The following is a 23,185-nucleotide window of genomic DNA, read 5'->3' as shown; positions in this document are numbered from 1 at the left end:
GACTTCCTGGCTTCCCACACAAAGATACTTAGTTTTATCAGCTCTATTCTTACCTTTGGGTTCCTGTTTATTATACAATTTGTCCTGCTTTATATCATAATGCTTTGCAGCCACTAAGTTGCTGATGCTACCATGATGCTAACCTGACTTCCTTAGACATACGACCTCACCAATGTGTCCTGGAGCCCCACCTCCCCAGAGCCCTGCCCCACTAGGGAAAGAGAGAGACAGGCTGGGAGTATGGATCCACCTGCCAACACCCATGTCCAGTGGGGAAGCAATTACAGAAGCCAGACCTTCCACCTTCTGCACCCCATAATAATCCTGGGTCCATACTTCCAGAGGGATAAAGAATAGGAAAGTTTCCAATGGAGGGGATGGGACACAGAACTCTAGTGGTGGGAATTGTATGGAATTGTAGCCCTGTTATCCTACAATCTTGTTCATCATTATTAAATTATTAGTAGAAATAAAAATAATATAATAAAAACAAAAGCGGGTGGAGGGGGGAGAACTTGCCTGTAGAAGCCTGAGTTGGTTCAATCCTCAGCCTAAATACAAAGACCAGATTCTAGCAGTTGAAAACAGCATTGAAGTCATAGGCAGAATATTTTTTTTAATTTTTTATTTATGAAATGGAGATATTGACAAGACCATAGGATAAGAGGAGTACAATTCCACACAATTCCCACCACCAGAACTCCCTATTCCATCCCCCTCCCTTGAAAGCTTTCCTATCCTTTATCCCTCTAGGAGTATGGAGCTAGGATCATTATGGGGTGCAGAAGGTGGAAGGTCTGGTTTCTGGAATTGCTTCCCCAGAGCCCCTGCCCCACTAGGGAAAGAGAAAGACAGGCTGGGAGTATGGACAGACCTGCCAACGCCCATGTTCAGCGGGGACAGAATCATTTTTATGGGACATAGGGTGCACTATGCAACTCTATTAGAGGGACATTTGGGGGTGGACTAAGGGGTGATGGTGGTCAGTCATAGAAGAGGGGGTGGTATCTCTAGCTTGATGGGGTGTGCAGTCTCTGGGCTTCTCTGAGGGTCTAAAAGACTGCAGGTTTGCAGCAGCAAACAGAGCAAGGGTGGAATCAGAGCAGAGAGCAGAGTGCGTGATCTGGGAGGGTAGTGGGCGGGGCTTCAGGGACATGGGCGGGGCTTCAGGGACATGGGCGGGGCCTTCTTTTGGTGGGCGTGGATTCAGATAGGTGGGTGGGCTTTATGATCTCTGGGTGTGGGTGGGCGGGGCTCGGTTTGTGGTCCTGGTCTCTGGATGTGCTTGCAGGCTCATGTTGGTGGGGGTAGCTTGGGTGGGGCCTCAGGAGGGTGGGTGGATGGGGCTCGGGTGGTGGTCAGGGTCTCTAGGCGTGGGCGTGGCCTTGAGGTTTGGGGCGTGGCTCAGATTGAGGGCGTGGTCTCTGGTGTGGGCGTGTCCTCAGTCTGGTGGGCAGGGCTCAGTTGTGGTCCTGGTCTCTGGTGTGGGCGTGGCCTTTGAGATTTGGGGGCGTGGCTCAGACTGAGGGCGTGGTCTCTTGTGTGGGCGTGGCCTCATGTTGGTGGACGTAACTTGGGGTTCAGGGTGGGAGCCTCAAGGTAGTGGGTGTGGCCTCAGACTGTTGGGTGGGTGGGGTTCCAGCGGTAGTCATCGTCTCGAAGCTGTGGGCGTGGTCTCGTGTTGATGGGCGTGGCTCAGGTTTCTGGGCGTGGCCTCAGGATAGTGGGTGCAGCCTCAGGCTGGTGAGTGGGTAGGGATTCGAGTAGTCATGGTCTTGGTGTGTGGGCGTGGCCTCTGACGTTGGGCGTGGTCTCTGGGTTGTGGGAGTGGCTTCTGATGGTAGGCGGGGCCTCAGGGCTTAGGGCAAGGAAATGCCTGCTTCTCACAGATGCTGGCATGTTCCAGGTTACAGAGTCCGTCGTTCCAGCCGTCGTCTTGCAGCTCCACGCAGTCCTCGTCACCAGCGTTATTGGGCTCGCCTCTACTCCAGAAACTGCAAACCCCAGCACAGTTACCACCATCACCCTCTCCGCCCCCACCCCACCAAGCACCCCAGGAGCAGCGGGCTGTTCCCTAGCGGTTCACAGCGACTTCATAAATTAGGGACGAGGGTGGGGAAGAAGAGTCAGAGGCAGGGGGTCTCCCAATGTGGCTTCAGAGACCCCCCCTAGCAGAATCACTGCGGACACAGCACTAATGAAGATTCTGGGGACACCCCCTTGTCCCTCTCTCCTCCTTTCGGGTGGGGGAGGGGAACCAGCCCCCATCAGGCTCCTCTGGTGACAGTGGCCAACTCTAAAGTCTCAAGAGCTGCTCACCCACCCACCCTTCCTCCCCCAGGCCGAGGAGGAGGGGGTCACCTGAGCTGGAGGGGCGACCCATCCACCCAGTGCCAGGACCCCTCATTGTGCTGGTCGGTGAGGCCAATCCATGCCTTCTTCTTATTCCTGACCCTCCAAGACTGGAGAAATTTCTGGAAAGGAAAGCAAGTTAGAGGGGCCAGGTGCTGGCGCACCTGGTTGAGCGCACACATTACAGTGTGCAAGGACCCAGGTTTGAGCCCCTGGTCCCCACCTGCAAGGGGAAAGCTTTGCAAGTGGTGAAGCAGTGTTGCAAGTGTCTCTCTACCTCTCTCTCTCTCTCTCTCTCCGTATATATATATTCCCTCTTGATTTTTGGCTGTCTCTATCAAATAAAATAAAGATAATAAAAAATAATAATAAAAAGAAAAAATAGAAAGGAAGTTAGAAGGCATGGGAGCTACTCATGACCACAGAGCTCAGACCTACAGGGATGCAGAGGTCACATAGGCTCCTAAGCTGAATATGGGCCCCAGATCACATCAAATCAATGGGGTTTACAGTCAACAATATTTATACCCCTTTCCCATATCTGGGAGCTACTCTCTTCCCTGATCCAGCTTTCTAACCCTTTTTCCAGCCATGACATCATCTCCCCAGACAGTAGCATGGGTCCATCTGCATATCAGAAGTCAGGCTCAGGAAAAAACTAGTATAGTCATGGGCCCTTTGGGATATACCTGAAATAGACCTACTAGCTTTTTCCAAAACGGAGACCCCAAATCTTCATCTGCACTATTCCAGCCTTTAGGTTTATGATTAGTCAACAATTTGCTTGGCTTTGTATGTTAACTCTTCTTTCAGCCACCAGGTTCCAGATGCTACCATGATGCCAACCTGACTTCCCTGGAGAGACAACCCCACCAATGTGCCTTGGAACTCCGCTTCCCAGAGCCCCGTCCCACTAGGGAAAGAGAGAGACAGGCTGGGGGTATGGATCCACCTGCCAACACCCATGTTCAGTGGGGAAGCAATTACAGAAGCCAGACCTTCCACCTTCTGGACCCCATCATGACCCTGGGTCCATGCTCCCAGAGGGATAGAGAATAGGAAAGCTATCAGGGGAAGGGAGGGGATACGGAGTTCTGGTGGTGGGAGTTGTGTGGAGTTGTACCCCTGTTATCCTATGGTCTTGTCCGTGTTTCTATTTTATAAATTAAAAATTTTTTTAAATAAGAAGAAGTAATGGAAAAGTATCAAGAGCAGGTTCCCAGAATGCCACCCACCCCCCAATCCCACGAGACCCCCTTCTGTGCTCCCACCTGCAGCCACCACTTCAGCTGCCTATATTTTTAGGGTTCCCTGTGGGTGTTGGTGTGCAGGCTGGTGAGTTCACATGTGTCCCGGGGTCTCATCCACAGGTGGGAGGAAGAGGCACTGCTGGGACTCCCCTCTCTGTTCGATGCAAGGCTCCTGTGTGTTCTTTTCTCATAAAGCCACAGCACTTCCTCCTCCAGGAAGCCCTCCCTGATTTCCCGTCCTCCTCCTCACCACCACCCACTGTCCACTGGGCCTGCATCTCTAGACGGGGTGGAGGGGTGGATGAGAAGATGGGGGAGCCCCTCACTTCCTCTGCCTCACTGTGGATGATCACCAGATGGGCCTTCCAATCCTGGCAGGTAGATTGAGACATTTTCCAATTTTTCTTGGTATCCAAGAAGAAATAGCAGCTCCCCTGGAAGGGTTCCCAGTTCAAGGGGCAGGAGTGGCACGGTCCAGCTGGGGAGGAGAAAGTGGGGTCACCCGGGGGGGGCCCTGCACCTGTCTGAGAGCCAGAGTCGGGGGAGCAGGGACCCAGGGCTACTGGCTTGTCTCTTCAGCTTAGCCCCAGTGAGAAAGCTCCCAGAACCACCTGTCTTCCTCATGGGGGCAGGCAGAGAGGGTGAGGGAATCCCTCTACCCCCCACTTTGCTCCTGGACCCTCCCCCCATCCTCACCCAGGGAGGCATTTATCTGGGCCAGCTGCTGGTGTATTCCTTCCAAACCCAACATTATCTGCTGGGAGACAATTTCTGGAAGAAGAAGGACTCAGTTAGTAAGCACCTACTAAGTGCTGAGTGCAGAGTACATAGTGAAGAGTCCTCACTGGGACCCTCACAAAAAAAAGCCCACCCCAGTCAACGCCCATGTTCAGCGGGGAAGCAATTACAGAAGCCAGACCTTCTACCTTCTGCAACCCACAATGACCCTGGGTCCATGCTCCCAGAGGGATAGAGAATGGGAAAGCTATCAGGGGAGGGGATGGGATATGGAGATTGGGTGGTGGGAACTGTGTGGAGTTGTACCCCTCCTATCCTATGGTTTTGTTAATTAATCCTTTCTTAAATAAAAAAAGCCCACTTTCCAAATAGGAAAACTTAGGCTTCTGGAGTCTGAAGTCAACCTCCCTCATACCTACCCTCTCTCCCTCTTCCTTCCCTGCACCTGTGACCCACCCCAGGTCACACAAACTCAGAGCCTTCTCCATGCTGGACACCGTGATGTCCACTCCTCACCCAGACTGCGGCTCCACTGCTGGTCCCTGGTGCTGTCTCTCTGCTGGTGGAGGTGGGAGGCTGTAACAGAGCAGAGAAGCCCCTCTGTCATGCCCCCCTAGCCTGGACACGAAGGCCAAGATCACAGAGTCTCCCCCACCCCCGGGCCCCATGGTGTCCAGTCCCTGACTCAGGCTCTGCTCTGTGCTTCTCACATCGACAGCCAGAGAAGGTGGGGGCATCCCTCTGCATCCCAGAGCCCCCCACTTTGCTCATAACCCCCCACCACCACTCCTCACCCAGGGAGACATTCATCTGGGCCAACTGCTGGTGGAAAATGTCCATATCTTTCTGTACCTGCTGGGACAAAACCACTGGAGGAGGAGGAGGAAGAAGAAGAAGAAGAAGAAGAAGAAGAAGAAGAAGAAGGAGAAGGAGAAGGAGAAGGAGAAGGAGAAGGAGAAGGAGAAGGAGAAGGAGAAGGAGAAGGAGAAGGAGAAGGAGAGGAGAAGGAGAAGGAGAAGAAGAAGAAGGAGAAGAAGAGGGAGAAGGAGAAGGAGAAAGGATTCAGTTGCTAAGAATTTATTGGGTACCGGCTGTAGCATGGACCCCAGGAGAATATGCTTGGTAGTTCTCCCTGTTACCTAATAAGCCCATTTTTGCAAAGAAGATGATTGAAGCTTCCTGGAACCCAATCTCACCTCCCATGGGGGTCCTGCACCCCCCAACTTCTGCCCTCACACCCCCTCTGCCCCCCCCCACGCCTTGTACCTGTGACGCTATCCCAGGTCACACAGAGTCAAAGCCTCCTCTGACCTGGACCCCATGGTGTCCAGTCCCTGACTCAGGCTCTGTTCTGTGCTTCTCACATTGACAACCAGAGAAGGTGGGGGCATCCCTCTGCCCTTCCAGGGTCCCCCACTTTGCTCCTAACCCCCCACCACCACTCCTCACCCAGGGAGACATTCATCTGGGCCAACTTCTGGTGAAAAAACTCAAGATTTGACTGTAACTGCTGAGAGACCACCTCTGGAAGAAGAAGGACTTAGTTAGTAAATACCTACTGGGTACTGGGTGCAGAGTACATAGTGAAGAGTCCTCACTGGGACCCTCACAAAAAAAGCCCACCTTCCAAATAGGAAAACTGAGGCTTCTGGAATCTGAGGTCAACCTCTCTCATACCTGCCCTCTCTCCCTCTTCCTTCCCTGCACCTGTGACCCACCCCAGGTCACACAAAGTCAGAGCCTTCTCCATGCTGGACACCGTGATGTCCACCCCTCACCCAGGCTGTGGCTCCACTGCTGGTCCCTGGTGCTGTCTCTCTGCTGGTGGAGGTGGAAGGCTGTAACAGAGCAGAGAAGCCCCTCTGTCATGCCCCCCTAGCCTGAACACGAAGGCTAAGATCACAGAGTCTCCCCCACCCCCGGACCCCATGGTGTCCAGTCCCTGACTCAGGCTCTGCTCTGTGCTTCTCACATCGACAGCCAGAGAAGGTGGGGGCATCCCTCTGCATCCCAGAGCCCCCCACTTTGCTCCTAACCCCCCACCATCACTCCTCACCCAGGGAGACATTCATCTGGGCCAACTTCTGGTGAAAAAACTCAAGATTTGACTGTAACTGCTGAGAGACCACCTCTGGAAGAAGAAGGACTTAGTTAGTAAATACCTATTGGGTGCTGGGTGCAGAGTACGTGGCAAATAGTTCTCACAGTGACCCCCCCACTGCGCATGCACACACACACACACACACACACACACACACACACACTCACACACACACAGAAAAGCCCATGTTCCAAACAGGGAAACTGAAGCTTCTGGAGTCTAGTATCACCACCTGCCATACCTGTCCCCTGTCCTCTGTCCCTTTTTCCTCCCTGCCCCGTGGTGTCCACCCCTCACCCAGGCTGTGATTCCACTGCTGGTCCTCGGTGCTGCCTCTCGGGGGCTGGTGGAGGCGGGAGACTGTAACAGAGCAGAGAAGCCCCTCTGTGACACTCCCCAACCCTGAACCCCGGGGTCAAGTTCAAGGTCACTGAGAACCTCAGCCCTCACAGGGAAACATGTCACAGGCCAGGACACAGGCTCAGAGGAGGGCCATCGAGCCGTCCCCCCTCCATCACACAGCCCCTCGTGGCCTTGGGCACAGGGTAGAAAGGGGGCAGAGACCATCCCAGATGAGGCCCCAAAGGAACCCAGGACGTCCCCCCCTCACCCCACCCCAGGTCCCTGACCGACCTTGTACCAGGATGGTGGCCAGGAACAAGAAGAGACCCAAAAACATGAACAGAGGGAGCAGCTGAGTCAGAGCAGCCCGGGACAGACAGCCTGCAGGAGACATCAGGAAATAGGGGGTGGGGGGCAGAGCTGGGGGGATCAGGGACCGTCTCCCCCATTCTGCCTACAGGGGAGGGGGATCCCAGCATCCCCTCAATACCTGGGCACCTCCGCAGGTTCCGAAGCAGAGAAGCTTCTTTCTCAGACGATTCTTTGGCCCCGAAAAGCTCTAAATGACAGAGAACACACTCAGCTGAGTCTGTCCCTTGCTAGGTCTTGAACCCTGGGACTGCCCTCCACCCCTCACCATGCCTGGCCACACCTTGGTGAGGTAAATCCCTGAGGTTATGCATCTCCGCCATCTTCTACCCCCCCCCCCCGCTTCACACACACAGGCTCCTACACCCTCAAACTCTTCCCTGGACAATGACTTTTATAAACCCTTGTGTGAGCCCACGGCCCCTCCCCCAGCCCTGGCCCCCTGGACTCAGATAGAACAGGGAACAGGATGGGGACATGGCTTCCTCTCCAAAAAAGTGGTGGGTGTGTGGGGGCGGGGGGCGCCGACACAGCTGAGAGAGGGCACTAGGGTGCAACCAAGATTCAAGGAATAACCTAGAAGCTTCTCCTCCCCACACCCACACGGACCCCCAGTTCTGTGACCTCCAGTTTCTCTAGATCAGAATCTCAGTTTCCTCTGTCGAAATGCATTTGAGTTGCTTTTCCAAGGACAGATGCTTGTCTGAGGGCTGGATTTTTCCCAACTATTTTCATTGTCTTAGTAGCCACGGATCTTTGCATATCTTCTACTTTCTGATTCATTCATGACTGATACTGTGACTCTTATTTATTTATTTATTTATTTATTTTAAAAAGAGAGAGATTGACAAAACCATAGGATAGGAGGGGTACAACTCCACACAATTCCCAACACCCAATCTCCATATCCCATCCCCTCCCCTGACAGCTTTCCCATTCTCTATCCCTCTGGGAGCATGGACCCAGGGTCGTTGTGGGTTGCAGAAGGTGGAAGGTCTGGCTTCTGTCATTGCTTCCCCGCTGAACATGGGCGTTGACTGGTCGGTCCATACTCCCAGCCTGTCTCTCTCTTTCCCTAGTAGGGTGGGTCTCTGGGGAAGCAGAGCTCCAGGACACACTGCTGGAGTGTGTCCAGGGAAGCCTGGCTGGCATCCTTATTGGCAAGTTCATGTGTTTCAGCCCTCTGTATTCCATGTTAAAGTGCAAGCTGTTCACCTCCATACATATCTCACTAGACACAATCGCCTCCAGTCCCATCCATTTTGTACGGAAAAACACAATATCTCCAATCCATGAGCACCTACTTTGTATTCTTTTTAAATATATATAAAAAGGAAACACTGACAAGACCATAGGACAAGAGGGGTACAACTCCACACAGTTCCCACCCCCAGAACTCCGTATTTCCTCCCCTCCCCTGATAGCTTCCCTATTCTTTTTTTTATATTTATTTTATTTATTTATTCCCTTTTGTTGCCCTTGTTGTTTTATTGTTGTAGTTATTATTGTTGTTGGCATTTTTGGATAGGACAGAGAGAAATGGAGAGAGGAGGGGAAGACAGAGAGGAGGAGAGAAAGATAGACACCTGCAGACCTGCTTCACCGCCTGTGAAGCAACTCCCCTGCAGGTGGGGAGCCGGGGTTCGAACCGGGATCCTTATGGCGGTCCTTGTGCTTTGCGCCACCTGCACTTAACCCGCTGCGCTACAGCCTGACTCCCAACTTCCCTATTCTTTATCCCTCTGCGAGTATGGACCCAAGGTCATTGTGGGATGCAGAAGGTGGAAAGTCTGGCTTCTGTAATTGCTTCCCCGCTGAACATGGGCATTGACTGGTTGATCCATACTTTCAGCCTGTGTCTCCCTTTCCCTAGTGGGGCAGTGTTGGTATGTTTCATCTTGGTTTGGTCTCCTTCCCCCTGCCAGGAGAATTGGTTTGGCCCTTGCTAGTTTTGTGCCCCTCTTTCTCCCCGCCCCCTATGCTAGGTAGTTGGAGAGTTCTTGGCGTGGCAGCTTAAAGAGAAGGATGTAGGACAGATTTGTGTGGTGATTAGTTTGAGTTAGTTTATGAATCGTTGTTCGTGAATAAAGAAATATAGCTTCACTGCCCAGCCGTGTGTCTCTGGTTGTCTCTGTCTACCACCGCGAAGCTAGCCCGGCCTGCTGGAGGCCCCGAACTTTAACGACAAATGGCTCCCACATGGACCTGACCTGCGAATCTCTCAGATAAGTGAAGACAATTTGGCTACCTATGCACTATGGCCTTCTCTTCTGCTTGTGAAGAGATCTCCAAAGGCCTCTGCCCTTTCTTCATGAGACTGTTTCTCTGTTTCTGGAACATTTCTTTCTGTGCCACACTGTGGTTTCCACCCAACGTCAGCCCGCAGGAGCCCAACGCCAGCCCACAGGAGCTGGCTTTCCACCACGTGGCGTGGGGCATTGGGCGTGGGCTCCTCCCACGCTTCTTGGACCCTGGGGTACCTCAGCCAGCACCTTCTGCATGGCTGGCCCACCTGCCCTCCTGCTATGAAGTCTGGACAGATCCCCGACCACCCAGAGACTGCGGGCTCCCTGCCAAAACTGGGCCCCCTGGCAGAGATCCTCAACTTGGCTCTGAAGTCAAAAGAGCTACAATACGCAGAGATTCGTGCAGAGATCGCAACCTACCATTCCTAGAAGTGGAGCTGCGAGGGAGGCCACCTCTGGATGGTGACCCCCCCAACAACTAAGACAGTATATATCTAAATTTGTGTTTAAAATGACATGTCTTCGTATCAAAGGTTTCTCTCCTTGTGTATTAAAGACCATGTTTACGTGTGTGTTTAAAGTTTGGTAAACATTAACTTTAAGGTTAAAAATGTAACTTAAGGCTATATTCTTACCAAACAGAGTTAAATGAAAAAGGTTTTCAATGTAATTCTCATAAAGATAAAATTAACTTACATTTAAAGTCTGAGTTAAAAATTAGTTAAAAATCAATATATTTTAACTAAGTTAGTCTAAAAAAAAAAAAACCTGCGCACACCCAGGGTGTGTCTCCATCTTAAATGGGTGTAACAAAAGGTTAAAAAGATGCTGTTGTAGCACAGCTATATACAAGATACTGGGTACTGTACAGCAAACCATAACAAAGGGACTTTTCAAAGTTAACCCAATTAACAAATAATGTGTGGGTAATATTAACTATTGATTGTCTTTTTGAACCCTAAGACAGCAGGAACCTCACATCTTCACTATAGAGCCCCTACTTCCCCCAGTCCTGGCACCCTTGGATAGGGCTCACTTTCCCGTATGCTTCTCCCATTCCATACCAAATAATATTGCATCCGCCGATCACAACCTAACCAAAGCAACGATTGCCATCTCAACATGCTTCACCTCAGAGTGTATCCAGAGACTTCACGTGTGGAGTGACAACCCTTCAGCTTCATTACTCGGGTGAGACCTTTCCTTTTATAGTACACTCTAATTTCATCTCAGGTAGTTCACTTTCTAACAAAGTCCCATAACCTAGACATATACCAGTTTCTGTGAGAGAGAGCGTATGTGCACACGTATCCATAAACTACTGCAAAATATATACCTGAAAGCAGCATTACACTAGAGTTTGCAGTGAGTACCTCCCCAACACTTCCTCTCCACTATTCCAATCTTGGGATCCATGTTTGCTCAACAAATTGATTGGCTTTGTATGTTAACTCTCTTTTCAATCACCAGGTTCCAGATGCCACCAGGATGCTGGCTAGGCTTCCCTGGATTGAGGACCCCACCAATGTGTCCTGGAGCTCAGCTTCCCCAGAGACACACCTGACTAGGGAAAGAGAGAGGCAGACTGGGAGTATGGACCGACCAGTCAACACCCATGTTCAGCAGGGAAGCAATTACAGAAGCCAGACCTTCTACCTTCTGCAACCCTCAACGACCCTGGGTCCATGCTCCCAGAGGGTTAGAGAATGGGAAGGCTATCATGGGAGAGGGTGGGTTATGGGGATTGGGTGGTGGGAATTGTGTGGAGTTGTACCCCTCCTACCTTATGCCTTTGTTCACTAATCCTTTCTTAAATTAAAAATTTAAATAAATAAAAAAAATAAAAATAAAAAAAAAAAAAAAAAAAAAAAAAAAAAAAAAAAAAAAAAGATGCTGTTGATATGTAAAACTCTCAAATTCCTTCTCAATTAAAAACGTTAGATTGTGCTATGGTTATGCTAAATGATTGTAATAGAGTTATCAACTGTGATAAACTTCTAACCTGCTAAAAGTTTTGTTTCATAGTAAGTGAATTGCAGTTGTCAAGTTTTCTACAGAAAAGCAGAATTCCAGCAGCTGACCTTCCTCATACAACGTTCCACCCCCTGGCATTCTTCCGTGGACATCTGCTTTGGACTGGCATTTCTATCGGACTCACTGGTACACCTCTTGGACACTTTGCACAAAACTAGCAGCTTCCCTTTATGCTGCTGGGTTTCTCAAAGACTGACTGCAGCCAGCTGCCTTGGGATTCTAGGCTATACCCCCCATGCTAGGTAATGCCCACAGGAAAAAAAAATGCCCATCGAGGCAAGTAACGCCCCCCAGAGGCAAAAAAAAGGTCCCCCTCAGGCCTTCCCTTGGCAGCACACTGTTTCTTGTTGCTCGCTTACATGTTCCTCCATGTTTGTGCCAGTTTCTTTTTTTAAAATGCCTGTATGATATAGGTTTCTGTTCACCCCACACCCCTGATACTGTGGTCATTTAGTTAAAAAGAAAAGGAGGAATTGTTGGTATGTTTCATCTTGGTTTTGTCTCCTTCCCCCCGCCAGGAGAATTGGTTTGGCCCTTGCTAGTTTTGTGCCCCTCTTTCTCCCTGCCCCCCATGCTAGGTAGTTGGAGAGTTCTTGGTGCGGCAGCGTAAAGAGAAGGATGTAGGACAGATTTGTGTGGTGATTAGTTTGGGTTAGTTTATGAATCGTTGTTCGTGAATAAAGAAATATAGCTTCACTGCCCAGCCGTGTGTCTCTGGTTGTCTCTATCTACCGCCTCGAAACTAGCCCAGCCTGCTGGAAGCCCCAAATTTTAATGACAGGGCAGGGATCTGGGAAAGTGGAGCTCCAGGACACATTGGTGGGGTTGTCTGTCCAGGGAAGTCAGGTTGGCATCATGTTAGCACCTGGAACCTGGTGGCTGAAAAGAGAGCTAACATATAAAGCCAAACAAATTGTTAACTAATCATGAACCTAAAGGCTGGAATAGTGCAGATGAAGAGTGCGGGGGGGGGGAGGGGGGAGGGGTCTTCTATTTTGTAGATAGCTAGTAGGCATATTTTAGTTATATTCCAAAGGACCTAGCTTTTTTTCCCCTGAGCCTGAAATCTGATATGCAGTTGGATCCAAGTTATTGCCTGGGGAGATGATATCATGGCTATAAAAAGGACCAGAAAGTTGGATCAGGGAAGAGAGTAGCTCCCAAATATGGGAAAGGTGTATAAACATTGTTAACTGTAAACCCCATCGATTTGATGTGATCTGGGGCCCATATTCAGCTTAGGAGCCTGTATGATCTCTGCATCCCTGTAGATCAGAGCTCACATTCTGTGGTCATGAGTAGGAACATTCCAAGCTGCCCCAATTTCAGAACCCATCTTCCTCAGGTGGAGCAGAGAGTATGTTGTCCAGCCTCCTTTCAGGGGATGGAACATTCTCTACCGTTGTTAATCCAAGTTGAGTGCAAGGTCCTATGGGGGCCCACAAAGGGGTTTATTGTGTTGTTCCTGATAGAGATGACTGGTAACATTGGGGAGAGGAATTTACTCGAGGTCTAGGCCCATAATGTCTGTTTGGGAATATCAGGACTCCTCGAATAGGGCCCAAGCTGATGGGGTATATTCTTTTTAATTTCTTTATTGGAAGAATTCACGGTTTACAGTCAACAGTAAAATACAGTATTTTTATACATGTGTCACATTTCTCAGTTTTCCACATCACAATTCAACTCCCACTTGGTCCTCCTCCACCATCATGTTCCAGGACCTGAACCCTCCCCCCACACACACACACCCCAGAGTCCTTGACTTTCATGCAAGACACCAACTCCAGTCCAAGTTCTGCTTAGTGTTTCTCTTTCTGTTCTTATTTCTCAACTTCTGTCTGAGTAAGATCATCCCTTCTCTTTCTGACTTACCTCATTTCACATAATTTCTTCAAGTTCTATCCAAGATGATGTGAGGTGAATCCACCGTTTTTAATAGCTGAGTAGTATTCCATTGTGTATCTAGACCACAACTTGCTCAGCCACTGATCTGTTGTTGGACACCTGGATTGCTTCTAGGTTTTGGCTATTACAAATTGTGCTGCTACAGAAACTATCAGTTACTTAGAGGAACATATTGGTAGAACTCTTTTCGGTATAAGTTATAAAGACATCTTCAGTGAAATGAATCCAATTACAAAGAAGACTAAATTTAAAAAATGGGACTACATCAAATTAAAAAGCTTCTTCACAGCAAAAGAAACCACCACCCAAACAAACAGACTCTTTACAGACTGGAAGATCTTTACACGTCATACAACAGACAGGAGGATAATAACCAAAATATATAAAAAGCTCACCAAACTCAGCAACAACAACAACAAAAAAGACCCTATCCAAAAATGAGGAGAGGATATGAACAGAATATTCTCTACAGAAGAGATCCAAAAGGCCAAAAAAAAAAAAATGAAAAAAATGCTCCAAGTCATTGATTGTCAGAGAAATGCAAATAAAGACAACAATGAGATACCACTTCACTCCTGTGAGAATGTCATACATCAGAAAAAGGTAGCAGCAAAAAATGCTGGAGAGGGTTGGGGTCAAAGGAACCCTCCTACACTGCTGGTGGGAATGTCAATTGGTCCAACCTCTGTGGAGAACAGTCTGGAGAACTCTCACAAGGCTAGAAATGGACCTACCCTTTGATCCTGCAATTCCTCTCCTGGGTATATATCCCGAGGAACCCAACACACTCATTCAAAGAAATCTGTGTAGACCTATGTTCATAGCAGCACAATTTGTAATAGCCTAAGCCTGGAAGCAACCCAGGTGTCCAACAATAGAAGAGTGGCTGAGAAAGTTGTGGTCTATACACACAGTGGAATACTACTCAGCTATTAAAAATGGTAAATTCACCTTCTTCACCCCATCTTGAATGGAGTTTGAAGAAATAATGTTAAGTGAGATAAGTCAGAAGCAAAAGGACAAACACAAGATGATCTCAATCACAGAAGTTCAAAAACAAGATCAGAAAGGGAAACACTAAGCAGAACTTGGACTGGAGTTGGTGTATTTCACCAAAGTAAAGGACTCTAGGGTTGGTGGGGTGGGGGGTTCAAGTTCTGGAACAGAATATCAGAGGAGGACCTAGTAGGGGTTGGATTGTGATATGGAAAACTGGGAAATATTATGCATGTACAAACTATTGTATTTTACTGTCAACTGTAAAACATGAATTCCACACTAAATAATTTTTTTTAAAGTGCCACTATGAACATAGGTGCACATACACCTTTTTGGATGGGTTTGTTTGGTTCCAGGAGAGGAATTACTGGGTCATAGGTTTTGTATTTATTTTAACAGTGTCCAATAGTTTTCATTTTAACCCCTTCATCTCCTTCCGTAGACTCACTCCAAGGTATTTTGTCTGGTTTTTGGCTCAATTGTAAAAGGGATTTCTTTCTTTATTACCTTTTCTTCTGAATCATCATCTGTATGTTCTATAAACACCATGCGTATAGAAATGTCATAGGTGCTGGGGAGCTGGTGTGATGGTGAGGTAAAAGAAATGCTACAGGCATATGTATAATTAATCTTTTGTACCTTGATACATTACTGAATTTATTGATTTATTTTTTCCCCCAGGGTTATCGCTAGGACTGGGTGCCTGCACTAAGAATCCACTGTTCCTGGAGGCCATTTTTCCCATTTTGTGTTGCCTTTGTTGTTGTTATCGTTGTTATAGTCATTGTTGTTGTTGTTGGATAGGACAGAGAGAAATGGAGAGAGGAGAGGAAGACAGAGGGGGAGAGAAAGACAGACACCTGCAGACCTGCTTCACCGCCTGTGAAGTGACCCCCCTGCAGGTGTGGAGCTGGGGGTTCAAACCAGGATCCCTACGTGGTCCTTGTGCTACAGGCCATGTGCACTTAACCCGCTGTGCTATTGCCCGGCCCCCCATTACTGAATTTACTCATCATTTCTTGAAGGGTTGATTTGGTAGAGTCCTTAGTGTTCTTTGGAGATATCATCACATAATCTGCAAATAGTGCTAGTTAGACTTCATTTGATTTTCTTTTTTTTTTTATTGGTGGGATTAATGGTTGACAGTCAACAGTAAATACACTTGTTGGCACATATGGAAAACTCCTCAGTTTTCTGTAAAACCCTCAGTCCCCCAGCTTAAGTCCTCCTCCACCATCATGCACCAGATCCTAAAAGCCCATCCCCCAGACCTCCTTACTTTTGTGCAATACACCGAACCCATTCCAAGTTCTGCTTTGTGTTTCCCCCTTCTGTTCTTATTTCTCAATTTCTCTTAGGGTTAAGATAGCATATTCGCTGTTGGGCTCAGACAAAAATTACTAAATTCATGGGCCCCTTGGAATATACCTAAAATAGACTACTTACCTTTTTTTGGAGACCACAAATCTCATCTGCTCTATTCTTACCTTTGGGTTCACAGATGACTTCACAAGGTGTCCAGGAACCCCACCTCCCCAGAGCTCTTCCCCACTAGGGAAAGATAAAAACAGTCTGGGGATATGTGTGGATCCACTTGCCAATGCCCATGTCCAACAAAGAAGCAATTACAGGAGCCAGAACTTCCACTTTCTACTCTCCATAAAGATATTTGGTCCAGACTCCCAGAGGGATAAAGAATAGGGAAGTTTCCAATGGAGGGGATGGGACATGGAACTCTGTGGTGGAAACTGTGTGAAATTGTACCTCCCTTATCCAACAGACTTGTCATTCATAATTAAATCCATAATATAGAGAGATAGAGGATTAGTTTCAGAGACTCTCATGCCTGAGGCTCCAAAGTCACAGGTTCAACCCCCCACACCACCATAAGCCAGCGGTGACTAGTTCTATGATTATAAATTAACTAATTAATTAACTTAAAGATACAATTGTCTGTCTGAGTATATTTTTTTCTCTTTGAAGTAGATCCTTATTGCAATGTGGAACTCCCCCCACTGGCCCTTGAGACTGAAATCTTAACTCAGAGTGACAAGGAAAACATATCCTAAGACTTGAGTTTATTCTAAGAAAGGCCAGTGGGGGCACCCTTCTGTCTGAGAGAGGCTGAAGAAATGGATGCCCTAACAAAGAACATTTATCTTTTTATAAGTTTGTAACAAAGAAATTCCAAAGAAAGCTTACATCAGCAAAAAGCATAAGGGGTACATCTGGAAGGGCTGGGTGGTGGTGCGCCTGGTTGAGCGCACATGTTACAATTCGCAAGGACAAGCCCTTGGTCCCCACCTGCAGAGGCGGAAGCTTCACAAGTGATGAAGCAGGGCCGCAGGTGTCTCTCTGTCTCTCTCCTTGTTTATTTCCCCCTTACTCTCAATTCTGGCTGTCTCTATCCAATAAATAAATAGAGATTTTATTTCCATTTTTTTTTTTAATTTTTATTTATAAAAAGGAAACTGGGAGTCGGGCTGTAGCGCAGCAGGTTAAGCGCAGGTGGCGCAAAGCACAAGGACCGCCATAAGGATCCCGGTTCGAACCCCGGCTCCCCACCTGCAGGGGAGTCACTTCAAAGGTGGTGAAGCAGGTCTGCAGGTGTCTATCTTTCTCTCCTCCTCTCTGTCTTCCCCTCCTCTCCTCATTTCTCTCTGTCCTATCCAACAATGACAACAACAATAACTACTACAAGGGCAACAAAAGGGAATAAATAAATAACATAAATATATAAAAAAAGGAAACTGACAAAAAAGCATAGGAAAAGAGGGGTACAACCCCACACAATTCCATCACCAGAACTCCATATCCCATGCCCTCCCTTCTGATAGATTTCCTAATCTTTATCCCTCTGGGAGTATGGACCCAAGGTCATTGTGGGATGCAGAAGGTGGAAGGTCTGGTTTCTGTAATTGCTTCCCCGCTGAACATGGGCATTTACTGGTCTATCCATACTCCCAGCCTGTCTCTCTCTTTCTGTAGTGGGGCAGGTCTCTGGGGAAGCAGAGCTCCAGGACATATTGGTGGGGTCGTCTGCCCAGGAAAGTTCAATTGGCAATATGTTGAAACTTTTTTATTGTTGTTGTCATTCTTGGATAGGACAGAGAGAAATGGAGAGAGGAGGGGAAGACAGAGAGGGGGAGAGAAAAACAGACACCTGCAGACCTGCTTCACCACCTGTGAAGTGACTTCCCTGCAGGTGGGGAGCCGGGACTTGAACAGGGATCCTTACGCCGGTCCTTGAATATGTTGAGACTTTTGAGGATTTGAGTGACTCGGTATCAGAAATGAGATGAAGACCAAAATGGATGCTTGTTCTGATAAGTCAAAACATGTTTAAGACTCCAGACGCTGGGCCTGGGATGTAGCAAAGAGACCATGCTACATGAAACTTGAAAGCCTGAGGTCATGAGTTTTATCCTTGGCATTTCATTTGCCAGAGCCATGCTCTGTTTCTCTCTGCCCCTCTCTCTCTCTCCCTCTCATTATCCCCTCACTCCCCTTCTCTGTCTCCCTCTCTCTCTCTCTCCTTTTCTCTCTTTCTTGTTCTTCCTCTCCCTCTCTCTCCTTCCTCCCTCTTATTCTCCCCTCTCTCCTATTCTCTTTCTCTCCTTCTCCCTTTCTCCTCCTCTCTCTCCCTCTTATTCTCCCTTTCTTCCTTCTCCCTCTCCTTCTCTCTCTCTCCCCCCCCCGCTCTTTCACACTCTTGTTTTCTCTTGCTCTCATTCTCCCTCTCTCCCCTTCTCTGTCTCCCTTTTGTTCTTTCCCTTTGTCTCTCCCTCCCTTTCTATCTATCCTTCTCCCTCTCCTCTCTGTCCCTCTGTTCTCCCTCTCTCCCTGTCTTTCTCCCCCTTCTTCTCCCCCTTTCCTTCTCTCTCTCCCTTTTGTTCTCCTTCTCTCTCCCACTTTCTCTGTCCTTCTCTCTCTTCCTCTCCCTCTCTGTCACACACACTCTCTCTCTCCCTCACTCTTTATCTTGTCTTAAATAATACATAAACTCTTTTCAAATATTCTGCATGCATAATTCCATATCACATAAAGCCACCTCCCCCAAGAACCTCATCTGTAACTCAAAGCATGTTCATTCCACAGCATGGAATTGACAAAGGGAAGATGCTCTATTTTCTCTCTCTCTCTCTCTCTCTCTCTCTCTCTCTCCTCTGTGTGTTCTGCTAAGAAATAAATACTTTTAAATGTAATAATAGTGTCACCCTTTTTTAATTTTCATAATTTTATTTATAAAATTTAAACACTGACAAGAATATAAAATAAGAGAGGTACAATTCCACACAATTGCCACACCCAGAACTCCATATCCCATCCCCTCCCCTGATAGCTTTCCTATTCTTTATCCCTCTGGGAGCATGGACCCAGGATCATTATGGGATGCAGAAGGTGGAAGGTCTGGCTTCTGTAATTGCTTCCCCGCTGAACATGGGTGTTGACAGGTGGATCCATACTCCCAGCCTGTCTCTCTCTTTCGCTAGTGGGGCAGGGCTCTGGGGAAGTGGGGCTCCAGGACACATTGGTGGGGTCATCTGTCCAGGGAAGTCTGGTTGGCATCATGGTAGCATCTGGAACCTGGTGGCTGAAAAAGAGTTAGCATTTGAAGCCATACAAATTGTTGACTAATCATGAACCTAAAGGCTGGAATATTGCAGATGAAGAGTTGGGGTCTCCATTTTGGAAATAGCTAGTAGTTCTAATATATATATATATATTACTTTACTAGTTTTTCTGGCAGCCATTTTTTCCCTTTTTTTTTTTTTTTTTTTTTTGATTAGAGAGAAATTGAGAGAAGGAAAGATAGAGAGGGGAGAGAAATACACTTACAGACCTGCTTCACCACCTGTGAAGCAAACCCCTGCAGGCAGGGAGCTGGAGGTTCAAACCGGGATCCTTGTGCAGGTTCTTGAACTTTGTATTATGTGCACCAAATACAGTGTACCACCATCCGATCCCTATAAACTATTTTTTTACCAGGACCCTGTTCAGCTCTGGCTTATGATGACGCAGGGGATTGAACCTGGACTTTGGAGCCTCAGGCAGGAAAGCCTTTTTGCAGAACCATGATGCTATCTACTCCCATCCATAAAGAAAGAAAAGATAGTGTTGTAAGCAGGCAAAGAAAGAAAAGATAATGTTGTAAGCAGGCAGGAACCACATCAACCAAAGTCAACCATAGCCGCACAGCCACTGCCAGCCACGTGAACATGTGGTTTCTGCCCTACCCCCCTTTTCCGCCCCACTGAGTGATGAGGAGAGCACTTCCCTTCTGAGGAATCCTTCCTCCTGATTCCACAACCTCAGCTTACTTACAAAAAACTATGAAATCCCATGTCCAAGAACATGCACATCAAGACCTCAAAGCCATTCTCGGAGCTGCTAGCAATCAGGAGAGACCAGGAAATGTGGGCATGAAACTTCCTGTCAGCTCTATCTTCCAAAAGAATCGAAAAGCAGTTCAAAAAATCAGTGTTCAGGGAACATAGCATAATGACTATGAAAAAGTCTCTCCTGTCTGAGACATCCAACGTCCCAGGTTCAATCCCCACCACCACCATCAGTCAGAGCTGAGCAGTGCTCTGGTATTAAAAAAAAAAAAAAATCCCAAAAAACCATGTCAAGCCATTTCAGATTCTGATGCGCCACCACCAGCTCTGTTCCTGGGTCCTCTGTCTCCTATCACTGAGTATATTTCTATACAGTATTACAATAAAGAAGGACAAACTCCAAAAAAGGAAGAAGATTAGAGGAGTCATGCCAATTGCTTCAGTTCCAGAGAGAGAGCAAAGAGATCCTTTACGACCCCCATGGGTTTACAGAAGTCTATCAATAACTCTCTCAGTCTTCTTCATTATTCAAGTTGCTCTCCCCAACTTTTCTGGCTATATCAGATCAACTCCAGCTCCATAGGGCCTTCAAGGACAAGGAAACACATCTCCTCATGGTTCCAACTTGAGGTAGAAATCTGACAGATAGATGATGTGTTTTCTTCCTATTTTTGAAACAGCAAAGTGGAAAACCGGTGAATATTATAAGGACATGCTGAAAAGTGCATTGTTACTATGGCAATGAAAGAGAACAAATGTCCAAAAAAAAAAAATCCCACATATATAAGCAGCTCTTAGAAATCAATAAGAAAAAGGTAGGTCCAGGGAGACAGCATCATGGTTCTGCAAAAGACACTCTTGCTTGAGGCTGTAAGGTCCCAGGTTCAATCCCCAGCACCACCATCAGCCAGAGCTGAGCAGGTTCTTGTTTTTCAGCCATCAAGTTGCAGAGGCTACCCTAGTTGGAAAACGGACTAGAAAGCTGGATCAGGAAATAGAGTAGTTCCCAGATATGGGGAAAGTATATAAAGATTGTTAACTGCAAACACCAACAATCTGATCTGGGGCCCATATTCAATACAGTAGCTTATGTAACCTCTGCATCCCTGTAGGTCTGCACTCACACTCTGTGGTCATGGCTAGGAACATTCCAGGCTTCTCTGACTTTGGGACCCATCTTCCTCAGGTAGAGTATGTTGTCCAACCTCCCTTCAGAGAATGGACCATTCCTTACCATTATTGACCCACATTGAGGGCAAGGCCCATGTTCAGCAAAGAAGCAATTACAGAAGACAGACCTTCCACTTTCTGCATCTCACAATGACCCTAGGTCCATACTCCCGGAGTAATAAAGAATAGGGAAGCTATCAAGGGAATAGGATTGGATATGGAGCTCTGAGGGTGGGCATTGTGTGGAAATGTGCCCCTCTTATCCTATAGTATTGTCAATATTTCCATTTTATATAATATATATACATATATAGCAGAACAAATTGTTTAATAATCAGGAACCTAAAAGTTAATAATATAGGCCAGTGAGATTTGGGGTCTCCATTTGGGAAGAAGCTAGGAATTCTATTTTAGGTATATTCCAAGGGACCCATGAGTTCTCTAATTTTTTCCTGAGCCAGACAGCCCAACATGGGCGTTGACTGGTCAATCCACACTCCCAGTCTGCCTCTCTCTTTCCCTAGTAGGGTGGGTCCCTGGGGAAGCAGGGCTCCAGGACACATTGGTGGGGTCGTCTGTCCAAGGAAATCTGGTCGGCATCGTGCTGGCATCCAGAACCTGGTGACTGAAAAGAGAATTCTTCAAACAAATTGTTGAAGAATCATGGACCTAAAGACTGGAATAGTGCAGATGAAGTGTTGGGGGGTATTCCCTGCAGGCTCTTGTCTACTTCTGCTTTCAGGTATATATTTTTCCCTAGTTTATGGATACGTGTGAAAATATGCTCTGTCTCAGGGGACCTGGACTATATCTAGGTTTGGGGACTTTATTGGGGAGTGGAACACCCGGAATGGAATTAGAGAGTACTATGAGAGGAAAGGTCTCACCCGAGTGAGTTCATCTCCTTTTACTCACCAAGATGTTAAAGCCCCTACTGCTTTCCAAGCAGGTGAAGAAGGCATGGTCAGAATTCAATCTAACCCAGTTCTGCCAGTACTCACAGGTCTTGTGCCTTTTTTATTTTTATTTATAAAAAAGGAAACACTGATAAAAACCATAGGATAAGAGGAGTACAGCTCAATTTTCCACACAATTCCCATACGACAGTTCACAATTAGTCAACAACTTTTTTGGCTTTATGTGTTAACTTTTTCCAGCTACCAGGCTCCAAGATGCTACCATGATGCCAGCTGGACTTTCCTGGGCAGACGACCCCGCCAGTGTGTCCTGGGTCTTGTGCCTTTTCATTTTCTTCCCATGTTAGCAAAATTGCAAGATGAGTGTCTCTATGCTGTTCCTGATCTGGCTGAAATCCTTCTCATAATTTACCATGAAGTGAAACATTTCTGTGGGTTCCTGGAAACCACTGCCTGTCGAATTAAGGAAGTTAAAGGTTTTTTTTAAACTTTTATTTACCTTATTTTACGAGATGAAGACACAGAGGAGAGGTGGAAGGCAGATAGGGAGAGGGAGAGGAAGAAGGGAGAAGGAGAAGGAGGAGAGAGGAAGAAAGGGAGGGGAGAGGTGGGAGGGGAGAGGAAGAAGGAGAGAGAGGGGGGGAAAGAGAAAGGGAAAGAGGGAGAAGGGGAGAGGGAGATGGAGAGGGAGACAGAAACCAGAGCCCTGCTCAGCTCTGGCTGATGGTGGTGCTGGGCATTGAAGCTGGGACCTCAGAGCCTCAGGCAGGAGAGTCTATTGTGGAACCCTTATGCTGTCTCCCCAGTCCAGGAAGTTACATTTTATCTCATTCTTTGTTTGAGAAGCATTTTCTTTCTTGTACTTACAATTAAAAATATAAAGAAGACTTGTTTGGGTTTTTTTATATTTTATTTATTTAGTTGGCTAGATACAGAGAAATTAAGATGGGTGGGGGGCTGCAGCTCTGCTTCATGGAGGGGACTAGCGGATTGAATCCAGGCCCTTGACCATTGTAACTTCAACTGGGTGCACCACAGCCAAACACCCTCCTTGTTTATTTTTTAACATTTATTTGTGCCACCAGAGTTATCACATGCATATGTCTCCACAACTCCCAGGGGTCTTTTTTCTCTTTCTTCTAGCTATATGGTAAGAAACAGAGAGGAGGCAGGAGAGAGAGGAAGAAGGAGGAGGAGAAGAAGAAGGAGAAGAGGAAGAGGAAGAAGAAGGAGAAGAAGAAAGAAGAGGAGAAGGAGAAGAAGAAAGAGAAGAAGGAGAAAGAAGGAGAAACACCACAACACAACTCTTGAAGTTTCCCAGGTGGTGGCTTCAGGGTTTGAACCTGGGGACTTGTACCTGTGTGTGCACTGTCCTGAGTGGAATAACTGCCAGCCCCTGTTTCTCTAATTTTAAAAATTT

At 47.4% G+C, this 23,185-nt stretch overlaps 1 protein-coding gene across 6 annotated transcripts; it reads right to left on the bottom strand.

Annotated features, from left to right (window-relative positions):
• Window positions 1-1,213: 1,213 nt before the first annotated feature.
• Window positions 1,214-7,523, bottom strand: LOC103122259 (CD209 antigen-like protein B). 6 transcript variants are annotated; one of them, XM_060181395.1, is made up of 13 exons: window positions 7,436-7,523; window positions 7,274-7,342; window positions 7,075-7,164; window positions 6,739-6,801; window positions 6,397-6,471; window positions 6,119-6,178; window positions 5,790-5,864; window positions 5,135-5,209; window positions 4,857-4,916; window positions 4,299-4,373; window positions 3,929-4,080; window positions 2,362-2,474; window positions 1,214-1,994 (listed from the first exon to the last, which is right to left on the bottom strand). In XM_060181395.1, exons 1-13 carry the CDS (start codon window positions 7,473-7,475, stop codon window positions 1,853-1,855), a joined length of 1,089 nt encoding a protein of 362 aa, XP_060037378.1. In that variant the 5' UTR covers window positions 7,476-7,523; the 3' UTR covers window positions 1,214-1,852. The 6 variants fall into 6 exon arrangements, with proteins under 6 accessions (XP_060037378.1, XP_060037379.1, XP_060037384.1 ...); XM_060181396.1 differs by having other exon boundaries at window positions 3,956-4,080; XM_060181401.1 differs by lacking the exon at window positions 5,135-5,209.
• Between the last annotated feature and the right edge of the window lie 15,662 nt (window positions 7,524-23,185).

The sequence above is a fragment of the Erinaceus europaeus genome, chromosome 23, assembly GCF_950295315.1.
Source record: "Erinaceus europaeus chromosome 23, mEriEur2.1, whole genome shotgun sequence".
Lineage (NCBI taxonomy): Eukaryota > Metazoa > Chordata > Mammalia > Eulipotyphla > Erinaceidae > Erinaceus > Erinaceus europaeus.
Note: the sequence above shows the minus strand (reverse complement) of the source record. Positions and strands in the feature narration are given on the sequence as shown.